At 36.4% G+C, this 13426-nt stretch overlaps 1 protein-coding gene across 2 annotated transcripts in view; it reads right to left on the reverse strand.

Moving 5' to 3' along the window:
• The window catches only part of LOC105475268 (zinc finger protein 277), a 147782-nt gene that overhangs the window by 26297 nt on the left and 108059 nt on the right, over positions 1 to 13426 (reverse strand). For both annotated transcript variants that reach the window (XM_011730362.3, XM_011730364.3), the window contains exon 5: positions 3841 to 3932. In XM_011730362.3, the coding sequence (XP_011728664.2) occupies positions 3841 to 3932 (92 nt within the window). The remainder of the gene's footprint in view (positions 1 to 3840; positions 3933 to 13426) is intronic.

Consider the following 13426-nt stretch of genomic DNA (forward strand, 5'->3'; position numbering starts at 1 on the left):
TTTTTTTAAAAGACAACCAATAGAAATTTTGGATTTGAAAAGTACAATAACTGAAATAAAAAATTGACTAGAGGGGCTCAAAAAACTTAAGCTGGAAGTAAGAATCAATGAATTTGAAGATTGGTCAAATGGGATTTTCCAGTCTTAGAAACAAAAGAAAAAAACAAAACAAAAAAATACAGAGCAACAGAGATCTAGCTTACCGACATATGTATAATAGGATTTCCAAAAGGCGAGCGAAGAGAGACAGAGAAACAGAGAGACAGAGAGAAAGGGGGCAGAAACAACATTTAAATAAATAATGTCTGAAAAACTTTTCAAATTTGACGGAATACATTAATTTAAACATCTAAGAAACCCAATAAACTTCAAGTAGGACAAATCAAGAGAATTAATCCAAGAAAATCACTGAACACAAAAACAGGAACACAAATTCTGGTGGGGCAGGGTAAGAATCTGATTGATGATCTCTGTAGCTGTTTATTTTTTGTTGTTGTTGTTCTTTTTTCCTTCTGTTCTGAAGACTGGAAAATCTCAATTGAACAATCTTCAAATTCACTGATTCTTACCAAGAGATAAGAGATCCTTATCAACACATAAACTGTCAACAGGCAAAGACAGAAAGATCTTGAAAGATGCAAGAAAAAAGTCAACTCCTTACATACAGGCAGGCGGTCCTTAGTAAGTGATTTCTCACCAGAAATTATGGAAACTAGAAGGTAGTAGAATGTCATATTCAAAGTGCTAAAGGAAAAAGACTACCAATCAATAATTCTATATCCTGTGAAACTATTCCTCAAAAAAATATGGAAGAAAAAAAATGAAGGAGAAATCAAGACATTCCCAGATAAACAGAAACTGCAAGAATTCATTGCTAGCAAATCTCTCCAACAAGAAACTGAAGAAGTTCTTTAGGTTAAAAGAAAGGGACATTAGACAATAACTTGAATCTACATAAAGAAATCAAGATCACCAATAAAGGTAATTATGTAAGTAAATATAAAATACAGTATAATTGCATTTTTAGGACCCTTTCTTCTCATATCTGATATGAAAGATAACTGTATAAAGCAGTAATTAGCAAACATGTTCATGAGCTGATAATATATAAAGGCATAATTTGTATGACAACAATAGCACAAAGGAGTGAGGAGGAAACAAACTACATTGGAGCAAAGTTTTTGCATATTATTGAAATTAAAGTTGTTATTAATCTGAAACAGATTGTTTTCAATTGAAATGTTAGTTGCAATCCCCAGGGCAACCACTAAGAAAAAGAGTTCAAAATCCATGGTATAAGAAACAAGGGAACTAAAATCATACACTAGAAAATACCTATTCAACATAAAAGAAGGCAACAATAGAGGAGAATAATGAGAAGACCTAAAACATATTGAAAACCAATAGCAAAATGGTAGAAGTAAACGTGATCTTATTAATAATGACATTAAACACAAATGAATTAAGTACTACAATGAAAAGGTGAAGACTGGCAGAATGGATAAAAAATGATCCAACTGTATACTGTCTATAAGAGATACACTTTAGATTAAAAGACACAAACAGGTTAAAACAAATAATGAAGGGTGTGGAGGAGAAAAATTAGATGTATGGTAAGAAGAAAGTACTCATTACTCTATCCTTGTCTGTTATCCACCTCCTTCTTTCTATTTTTATGTCCCAATGCTGGGAGGACACAAATGTACGCCTGCAACACTGCTAATATAGTGTATAAGTGGAATCAGGTTGTGTCTTTCATCTTACAGGCTGAGCTTTTCATAAATAAAAAGAACCGATGAAGGAAAGGGGATTTTTATAAGAACTAGACACTATTTATCTTTCTCACTGGTTATTTAAAAAAAATATACATTTACTTATGCCAGAACAATGGCGTAAGTCAAGACTCCTGAGGAGCTCATGTAATTCCTATGTGACCCTACTCAATAGAGAATGCAGATAAGTTAGACTAGAGGAACAGGGGGATTATATTAGGAACTAGAGAAACACTAATATTTAGTATGTTCAAATACCAATATTGTAAGAATTTAATATCATATGGATAGATATTTCAAATCATATCAATATCCACATTCATCACTAGAACTTTATAGAAAACAAAAATATCATTTGTAGCTTCCCATATGCCAATACTAGAGATCTCTGACAATAATCACATGCCTCCTCACTAGGTCAATAATTACCTTAACATAAAATCAGAAATATCTTGTTAAAACATTGTCAGTAGTAATGTTTGGTAATTTTTCTGATGGTGGCATGGGTTTTCACTGGTACTTTCAAGTTAACTTTTAAGACTGGCCTTTATTGTTATACCCATAAAGTCCTTTGAAATAGAAGGAAAAAGTTAGAAGTACAATCAGTGGCCGTGGCACAGATTTTTCTCTATGTTCACTGATCCGAGAATCAAACCTTTACCACTGGTGTTTTGAACATTAATGCCTCAACTAAACTCTTTCATAAATTCCAATAAGTAGCTACCTTCTCCTTTCCAAGGTTTTTCACATAACAATGTCAGTTACTGTGCTGGGCTATGTTTTCACTAAAGACTGCTTTCTTTCAAGTTAGCAGAGAATGATATTTTTCTGATTGTCCACTGTATGCTGAATCAGTGAAATCATCCTGAGTTCCTAGAGGTTACAACTTCATAACTTGTATTTAAGTGAATGTACATTTGTAAACATTACTGATGCATAATAATAAATGTGTCTGGTCTTTGTCCCTTGTTCCTAGCACAAAGTTTCTAGTAATTTTTCTAGTGACAGGAGTATATTTATTATTATGCGAACGAGGAGACTCCTGGTAGGACCCTACATAACTTCCAGATGGGGAACGGTCACCATAAAGACCAACCATATGACTAGAGGGTTGGGACTTTGAGCCAGTCAGACCTCCAGAGAGGGGAGGGGGCTGCTGATGGAGTTCAATAATTTAATCAATCATACCTACATAATGAAGTTCTACATAAAAACTCGGGATACCAAAACTCAGAGTGGGTTGCTGGTTGGTGAATTCCTTAAGGTGCTAGGAGGGTGAGAGGTCCTAATTCCTTGGGAAGAGGAATCAGAAACTCCTCATTCAGGACCCTCTCAAACCCCGCCCAATTTGTCTCTTCATTTGGCTGTTTCTCATCTGTATCCTTTATAGTAAAACTGTAATCATAAGTACAGTGCTTTCCTGAGTTCTGTAAGTAATTCTAGCAAATTATCAAACCCATAAAATTATCAGTGGGAACCTCTGACTTCATAACCAGTGGTCAAAACTTTGGGTAGTCTTGGGACCACATGAGTTTATGGCGGGTATCTAATGTGAAGGCAGTCTTGTTTGAGCCTGTGCCCTTAAATATGTAAAACTTGATGCTAATCCCAGGTGATTAGTGCCAGAATTGAATTATACTGCACCAGCTGGTTTGGGACCAGCTGGGATTGGTGATAGAATCACCAGTGCCCCCACTTCTTTTTTATGTCTTTATTTTTAATAATCAAAAGTGAAAAGTTACCAGTGATTTAGAGGAAATGAGTTAGTATATGGAGGTGCATCTGCAGTAGTTTGAGGCATATGGTCTTGCCGGTCAGCCAATTTTAAAAGCCCTATAATATTAAACATAAATCTGCTTCTGTCATTTTAAGAATTTATACCCCTCTGCTGCTTAGAGCAACTACAGTCCATCTTTGATGTTGGGCATATTTTTAAAAAGTACTGCTTATAAACGAAAGGGTCCTGAGCCAACACATATAACTTAATTTATATAACCAACAGTTAAGGATGTTTTGATGGGTTTCCAGATTAAAAAACAGTAACATTTAAAGATGCATAATGGCAAACCTGTTTCCAAGGAATTCTTCATTGCAAAACATACAAATGCCATGAAAATTGGTATCATTTCGTTCTTGCTGCTGTTGTTCCAGAATTTCTTTCTGGAAAGTAGAAACAGATTTATGGTATTATCTTAATGCACAACTGGTTAATAAAAAATGTCAAAGTCTGGATGGGAGGAAACTGGGCTGCAAACATAAAGGGAGTATATAAAAGTTGCCAACATTTCAAATTTCTCCATTCCTGTTTTTGCATTAAACTCCAAGTCTGTCCCATAAAATGCTTACAGAACACTCCACTTGAACAGCTATGTGGGAATTAAAATCAAGGTTTTACCACCTTGCTACCCTGTCTTTTCCAGTGTTTTCCCATCCCTATCCTCTTCCAAAACCAAAACTGGTGGGATCGTTGACTTGCTCTTTTTCCTAATTCTCAGTTTGATTTGTAATCAAGTTCTGATCAATTTTTCACTTGAGCTATCTTCCATATAACTTTTCTCCACTATTCCCAGGGTCACTCCCCGGAGTTCAGTTTTTATTCAGTCGTTGTGGGTTACTATAAATAAAGTCTCCTAAAGGGTCTACCTGATTTCAATCCCTTGTTTATCATATTCATCCTCTTTTTGCTGCTAGAATTTTTCTTAATATTTTCACGCATAATTAACTTGTTGCACCTCAACTCAAATAATTTAAAATATGCTCTGACAATATCCTGCTCTAATCAAGGTGGTTCCATATGTTATTTTTCCTGAGGTCATTTCCTTTTTCACTTTCACAAATCTTATCTGCTAATCAAGATCCTACTTGATTCCTGTTTCTATAATGCAACCATTTCTGGCCACAGTACAACAGTGCAGAGCTCAGGCTCTGAAACACGGAGCAGATTTGGATCTGAAATATGGCTCTCACATATAATTGATATTTAACCTCTTTAATCCTCAGTTTTCTCTTTTTTCATTTTTTATTATACTTTAAGTTCTGCGATACATGTGCAGATCATGCAGGTTTGTTACATAGGTATACATGTGCCATGGTGGTTTGCTGTACCCATCAACCCATCATCTACATTAGGTATTTCTCCTAATGCTATCCCTTCCATAGCCCCTCAACCCGAAAAGCCTTGGTATATGATGCTCCCCTCCCTGTGTCCATGTGTTCTCATTGTTCAACTCCTACTTATGAGTGAGAACATGTGGTGTTTGGTTTTCTGTTCCTGTGTTAGTTTGCTGAGAATGATGGTTTCCAGCTTCATCCATGTCCTTGCAAAGCACATGAACTCATCCTTTTTTATGGCTGCATAGTATTCCAGGGTGTATATGTGCCACATTTTCTTTATCCAGTCTATCATTGATGGGCATTTGGGTTGGTTCCAAGTCTTCCCTGTTGTGAATGGTGGTGCAATAAATATACATGTGCATGTGTCTTTATAGTAGAATGATTTATAATCCTTTGGGTATATACCCAGTAATGGGATTGCTGGGTCAAATGGTATTTCTGGTTCTAGATCCTTGAGGAATTGCCACACTGTCTTCCACAATGGTTGAACTAATTTATACTTCCACCAACAGTCTAAAGGCATAAAAACCCTAGAAGAAAACCAAGGCAATACCATTCAGGACATAGGCATGGGCAAAGACTTCATGACTAAAACACCAAAAGCAATGGCAACAAAAGCCCAAATTGACAAATGGGATCTAATTAAACTAAAGAGCTTCTGCAAGCAAAAGAAACCATCATCAGAGTGAACAGGCAACATACAGAATGGGATAACATTTTTGCAATCTAGCCATCTGACAAAGGGCCAATATCCAGAATCTACAAGGAACTTAAACAAATTTACAAGATAAAAATGAACAACCCCATCAAAAAGTGGGCAAAAGGACATGAACAGACACTTCTCAAAAAAGGACATTTATACAGCCAAGAAATATATGAAAAAACCAAACAACCCCATCAAAAAGTAGGCAAAGGATATGAACAGACACTTCTTAAGACGATTTTTCCAGTGTTCTCCATTAATATATTCTATTTCTACTAACTACATCTAGCCTTTCTACTCTAGTAAGATTTTCTTTCTGACCAATATTGTGTAGAACTGATTTTTTACAACATGATAGCTGAAAGGGATTTCATGAAACTATCTACTGACTCCCTATAAGAGATGTTAGGGGATTTGTTTAAAGCTACATAGCTACTTGGTACCAAATTTGGTGCTATTTTCATGATACCACATTTACTTTTTTCTCAGAAGGTACCCACTGTAGCATACGCAGATACAGAGCTTAGAACAATGACCTTTTTATTTAGTGAACAAACAGCTTCAGAAGCCAGGGGACAGTGATCTGGAGAGGTAGGGCAGCATTAAAATCTTTCTTACAAAATACCCACATGGAAGCCTCATTGAGATGAGTTCAATATAAATAAGCTGCTCAGCATTTGGGGCTTAGAACACTCTAAAGAATAGATAATACATGCAAATATAATTATTCCTTATTTCTAGTTTAATTAGAAAAAGAGGAATTCTAGGATTTCTAGGTGACAGACATTTTAATTTGATATTTGAAGTTGGTTAAGTTTTGCACAAGATAGTTTCTAAGATAATTCTCATATTTTTTCTGCATTCCAAATTCAAGACACAATTGAACCTGTTCTATATGACACAGGGTCTTTGCTGTGAACAATTACTACCATACTGTACTGTAATGCAAAAGTATTATATTTTCAGGATCACTTTGCAAATTACTCTAAATTGTTGTGCTCTTTTGGTTTAATTTTATTCTCTTTCTTTTATGGCCATCTACGTTTGTCTCCCTTTATTCACTGAAGCTTTTTCATCCCTGTTAGTGGGTCTACTTCTATACCCACCAACTGGCTCCCCCATCTATACCTCCTCGCCATTAACTATCCTGTTTAGACCTTCTGTTCTTCCTTTTGACCTAGAACAAAACTATAGGGACTCAGGGACTCCCAAAACTCAGCTAAGGAAAAACAGATAATCAAATTCTAACAATAAAATTAACTCAAATGTGTTTGGTACCTAAGAAAAAGTAGCTTCCAATATCTTCCTCAGATAAGCTTCAGGGGAGTTATTTTCATCTGGTAGGGTTTGTCTCTTATTATCGAGCTCTCTATAATTTGGATCTACTGAGCTTATCAGATACCACATGGATGGATTTATAGGAAAGACTTTCCCTGTATATTTTAAAAGTATGTTTACACAATGCATGCCTAGAGGGATGGAAGACAAAATTGACCGTAAATGGATCTTTAAAAAATTAGTCTGCAAATATGTAATGACACTATCTGGAAATAAAACTAAAACTGGTAATCAATAAAGTCTTTAGTAACACCTTAACGGAGCCTTGTTTTTCTATTGAATAAAATCCACAATATTTAGCATGGCATTCACAATACTCTGTACCTGATTCCAACCTAGGTTTTTTTGTTTTTGTTTTTTGAGACAGGGTCTCGCTCTGTCATCAAGGCTGGAGTGCAGTGGCACGATCATGGCTCACTGCAGTCTGGACTTCCTGGGCTCAAGTGATCTTCCCACCTCAGCATCCCGAGTAGCTGGGACTACAGGTGCACACAACTATGACCGGTTAACTTTCTGTATTTTTTTTGTAGAGACACGGTTTCTCCATCTTGCCCACGCTAGCGTCGAACTCCTATGGTCAAGTGATCCTCCTCCCTCAGTCTCCCAAAGTGCTGGGCTTTATAGGTGGGAGCCTCTGTGCCTGGCCTCTAACCTAGGTTTTTAAAAGTCTTCTCTCACATTTCTTCCCCATGCAACCCTACATTATAGGGAAAAGCAAGAACACATGTCATTATTTACTTGTGTATTACTCTCAGTAGCAGTTCTCAACTACCTACTATGATTTCTGAAGCCACTCAATGGCCTGGAGTAATCGTTCCCTCTTTTGCCCATCTTTGCCTATTCAAGGGTCAGTTCAAATGCTGTATCTTTGTGGTGAGTGGAAAGAACAACGGCCTGACACTTAGGAGTTCTGTAGTCTTGTCCGTTTTTGTGTCGAAGTAGCTCTTGATGTGGCCTTGTGCATACCACTTCTCTAGGACTCAGTTTCAGCTCATCTCTAAATTGCCTGTGAAACATTCTACAAACCATTAAAGTGACTTTCCCAGACCGTTTTTGTATTAGAAATGATACTTCCATTTTTTACCACAGTTTTAGAGCATTCAGTTGGCATCTACATTGCTTGGTCTTCAGGAAAACTGTGTCCCAACCATCTCTACTCATAGAAAATGAGCTCCTCTATGCCATACGCACACAATTTCGTATAGTAGATTCTCAATAAATACATGATGACTACATTTATACCCGAGGTGCAACAACATACACACTACAAATGTATGTGCTCTACTGAAAATCAAAATGACTTTCTCAAAGGAAAGGGGTTTATAACCCACTTAATTATCCCTTCCTGACATATGGTTGGCACTTACTATTCAGTTTTATAAAGTGAAATGAAGAGCTTCCCACAGCAACAGTAAGTTGATAATTTGTTTAAACAGAGAATGGTCTACTACATATGTAAACTATTCCAAGAAATTTACCATTGATTATGATTTTTAAAAATCCTAAAGTTTTCTTTTAAACTTACAACAGATAATTTTTACAAAATATATACAGAGATACATAGAATTTTACTTGCTATAGGACTAGGGACTTGGGGATAGGTTTTTACTTTTAAAAAATCATTTTTACTTTTAATACTATAAACACAGCCTGGGCAACATAGAGAGACCCCCATCTTCACTAAAAATAAAACAATTGGCCAGGCATGGTGGTGCCTGCCTGTAGTCCAGCTATCCAGGAGGCTGAGGTGGGACGATCGCTTGAGCCCAGAAGCTTGAGGCTTCAGTGAGCTGTGATCATACCACTGCACTCCAGCCTGGGCAAGAGGCCTGGGCCCTGCCTGGGAAAAAAAAAAAAAAAAAAATTAAAAACATACTTTTTAAGGGCACAAATACCGTTTGTTACTAACATGACATTTTGAGCAAAATAGAAGATGCAAGTCATAGGGAAATGAACTAGAGTGATAATTATAAAGCCCAACAGCTAAGGAAAATGAAGTACATTGGTATAGAACACAATTACTTTTGTTTTATTTTTAAAAAAATATTAAGAATTGAAATAATGATATCAAGGTTTTCCTCATTTCCACTCTAATAAAGTTTAGTCTACAAAGTGCTTTTGCCTTATAAATTTCTTAAAATAACACCGAAGATATTATATATACTTTTGACCATTTTTCACTTACACATAAAATATGAAAATAAAAAGTTTTTTAAACATGCAACTATTATGTCTGGAACAGTTCTCATTATTGCATTGTAATCAATTCAATAAATTAAGGAGAAGAAAGCTCTCCTTTATTTGTTGAAATTGGCTTTGCTGACATAGCTATGTCATGCCATTCTAAATGAATTAGTACACCAGGAAGCTAAATAAGACAGGTAGCTATCCCTAAACTTTGCTACTCTTCTATTTTTAAAAATTTTTTATTATGAAAAATTTCACCAACACAGAAAAGTCAAATGAACAGTACAATTAACATTCCTATACTCAATATTTACATTCAGTAACTCTGAACATTTTGCCTGTTTCTTTCTCTCTCTTCACACGCACACGTACATTTGTATGTTATATACTTTGTTTTGGCTGCGCTATTTGAAAATAAGTTGCAGATACGACGATACTTTACTCTTAAATACTTCAGCCTGCCTCTCCTAAGAGTAAGGACATTCGCCTATGTATAACCACAAAACCATTATCATCACAAGTAAGAAAATCAATAGTAATTTTAAAATAGTTGGAAGTATCCAGATAATACTTAGATTTCTTCAGTTACCCCAAGAATGTCTTTTAATGTTTCTCCCTAACCTCTACTCAAGACCACCCTAGGTTCACACATTTCATTTGGTTTTTAGGTACTCTACCTCTAAATCTTAAATTACAAAATAATCCATCTGCCTAGGACTCAGGCTCTGATGCATAGAATTTTTTTTTTTCCAAACTAATAGTCTTCCAAAGTATATGAACGACTCATAGGAAAACCTTGTTAATGTTATTATCTCTATGTAATCAACTCAAAATGTATTCTACCAGATAATAAGCTCACTGAAGGCAGAACTCTCTTATTCATCTTTGTAATCTCCCCTGTGCATTATAGACAGGGTGCACAATAACCGTCAAATGGAGTTGCTGTGTTTCCCATGGCTTCTATTTCTTCAAAACTTCGAGTGGTTAAAAGGAGTCTAGGTAGAAGACAGTCACATTATCACTATGCCCTAGCACCTTTAATCCTATTGCTGTTACCTTACTAGGATGTGAGAAAACAAGACAGTTTTAAATTCTGTGCATCGTTCTTCTGTGGTAAACACTGACAACTACTGATCAGGCAAAAAACTGAGTAGAAGCTACTTGCGCAAGGAAGAAAAGTTTTTTTTTTTTCCTATTTCCTTCTCTCCTTCTTCCCTTCCTCCTTTTCTCCCTCTTTTTTTTTTCTTTCCCTTACTTTTTCTTTCCTTCATAAAGCTTAGCATCAGAATTAGCTGTGGCATATGTTTGAAGTCACTTATGAATTAAAAAAAATCAGGAGACACTCCATAAAAAGCACCACAAAGATGTGCAAATCGAAGATGTGCCCATCTACTTTGTGGTTTTATGTTTTCTAAAAAAAAAATTCATGCTGGGCTATATATCAGGTTTTATTCATTTAGGTTTATTCTGGGCTATATACTAGGAAAAGGGAGATGAAGAGCATGGTGCAGACGTTATATGTTTGAGCCTCTCAAAGAAGCTGATAAAAATCAGATAAAATTTTCATTACAAATATGCTTAGATAAAACCATAGTAGTAAGAATATAAGATCAACTTATGTGCTAAGCAAAGAGTCATAATAACAAGCTATATATGTTTTTCTAATTAGTGTAAAATGTCAAGTGTGACAGCAAAGGGGTCAATGCCTAGTCTTTCATCTTTATTCATAAGCTAAAAGCAGAGAAAACATTAATAAAACAGCAGATATAGCAGATGGCACTCAACATAGTCATAGGGGATTGACATGTAGGTAGAAAATGAAAATGAGAGTTAGGTTGAAAATTATAAAAACCAGTCAATCTATGAAAGAGCAATTTAAAAAATGTTTATTTAGGTAAGAATTTATACACAGCAAAGTAAAAAACTGATGCTTAAAGTGACAAATCCAATGGAAATAACCTGCATTAACACACGGAAGTAAAACCAAGACTGATGTTATCAGCTATGACTATCAAAAACATTTTATGGATACTGACAAGTAATTGATTTACAATAGTTTCTTGGCTAAATGGATATATGAGTGGCTATGAGAGAAAAAGGCACACTCCTCAGGTTCCTTCCCAAACCAGCTTAAAGGCAGCAGCATGGCAGAACCAGCTAGACATTCTCAGCCTAGACATTCTCAGGAGTCCAGTGGCACCCCTCCAATACAGAACACAACAAATCCCCCCATGAAAACTATAGCAGTGGCTCAAAGGCTCCATGGCAAGGCAGCAGAATTTCCTATTTCTCCTGCTTTTTATTTTAAGAATAATGTATTAACTCTGAGGTATCTGGGATTATTTCACTTACACCTCCACTTCGTTTTAATAAATGTTTCAGGCTGCTACAGAACAATGTAGCATAGAAATGGGAATAAAAGAAGAAAGAAAAAAATAGGGTGGTCAGCTAAATTGCAAACAAAAAATAAAATACACACACACACACACACACACACACACACACATATACACACACACTCAAACCTAACCTAAAGGTAGGTCCTAATGTGGCTCTCAGCTTTGGCAGACAAGGGAAACACACCAGATAAAGGGTTTGTGTGGAGAATTTGGATGGCCTTTGTTGTCTGTTCCTAAGAGGTAACTTATTAATCCTTAGAATTTCCTGAGTGACTGGAGGGTCTGTGTTATTCATGGTGGGCCCTTTGACCACACCTGATAGTTTATATAAATGACATAACTCAGGATGGGAACTGGCCATGCCAGAAAGACCAACCATGTGATTAGTGGGTTGGGCTCTGAGCCACATAAGATCAGCCTCATCTCCTGGAAAGAGGCGGGAGCTGGAGATCTAGCTCAACCATGTGACCAATGATTTAATCAATTACACCTACTCAATGAAGCCACAATAAAAACTCTGGACACCAAAGCTCCAATAAACTTTCTTGGTTGGGACTCTGGGTATTGTTACATACTGATGTGCCAGGAGGACAATGCTTTCCTAGGAATGATGGCAGCTTTGTATCTGGGAATCTCCCAGATCTCACCCTATGCGTTTCTCTGTTTGACTTGTTCTGATTTGTATCATATTGCTATGACTGAACTGTAATCACAAGTATAGTGCTTTTCTGAGTTCTGTGAGTCATTACAGCAAACTACTGAACCTGAGAGAGTAGTGGGGATCTCTGAATTTGTAGCCAGATGGTCAGAAGTAAAAGTATCCTGAGAAACCCCCAATTTGTGGCTGGTGTTTGAAGTGAAGATAGTCTGTGGAGGGCTGTGCCCTTAACTTGTGAAGTCTGGCCTGTCTAGGTAACTGGTGTCAGAGTCATTGTGGGTACATAATAAGTATATGTATCATGGACAATATACTCAGGATTAATAGAAAAAACAACATAGGGCTGTTTCCAGTATGAAGCCTAAAAAAAGCTAACTCTCATTACAAAGCACACCCTCAAACTCAGTGAAAACAGTACAGAGGGTGGGGTATGGGTTGTCATGATGCAGTACAGATACTTGTTGTCTCCTGACTGTTTAAGACTATATAGAGAAATTTCATAATTAATATCAGTCTCCAGTCTTCCTCAATCATCCCTGAGCACAGTTTTTGTAAGTATTGGTTGGTTATAATCTTGAATCTGTCTTTCTTCCAGTCAGTATCTGGAATGTTGCTTTCATAGACTCTCACATGGATACAGAGGCACAGGCTTCAGGAGATCATCAGGAGGAGATATTTGGGTTGACTCTTATAAAAACTGCATAGTCAGTGATGGGGTTCAGAACATGCCACCCCAAAATATGGCACCTTGGAATAGCAGAAGCAGGAAGCTCACTTTTACCTCCTCCTTCCCCTTTCCCCCTAAAGTAGATCATAAAGCCTTCATTCAAAAGGTGCCCTCTCTTATACCTGAGGGAAAGGAACATCCTTATCTCTGAAGACACAAGGATAAAGAGAAGAATCTGAACAAATAGGTTTTGCTAGGTCCTCTCCAGTTTCTTACCAGATCATATCCCCCTTGTCTAATCATACCTCCCCACAATGAACCACTTCTTCATCAAATTTAGCATAAAAATGCACAGATTTCCATTTCTTTGGGTCTTCATTTCCTTATGAAATTTAGTCAAGTAAAACATACTAAATACATTTGTATGCTTTTCCTTTGTTAATCTGTCTTTTGTTTTACAGGTCTCAGCCATGAAACTAGAGGTGAGTGAGAGAAAACATCTTTCCTCTTCTACATCCTAAGCACAGACTAGAACTTGCATGAAGAGTCATTTAATTGTTACTCAAAAATCACTGAAGAGAACAGCCA

This window comes from Macaca nemestrina, chromosome 4 (genome assembly GCF_043159975.1).
Source record: "Macaca nemestrina isolate mMacNem1 chromosome 4, mMacNem.hap1, whole genome shotgun sequence".
Classification (NCBI taxonomy): domain Eukaryota; kingdom Metazoa; phylum Chordata; class Mammalia; order Primates; family Cercopithecidae; genus Macaca; species Macaca nemestrina.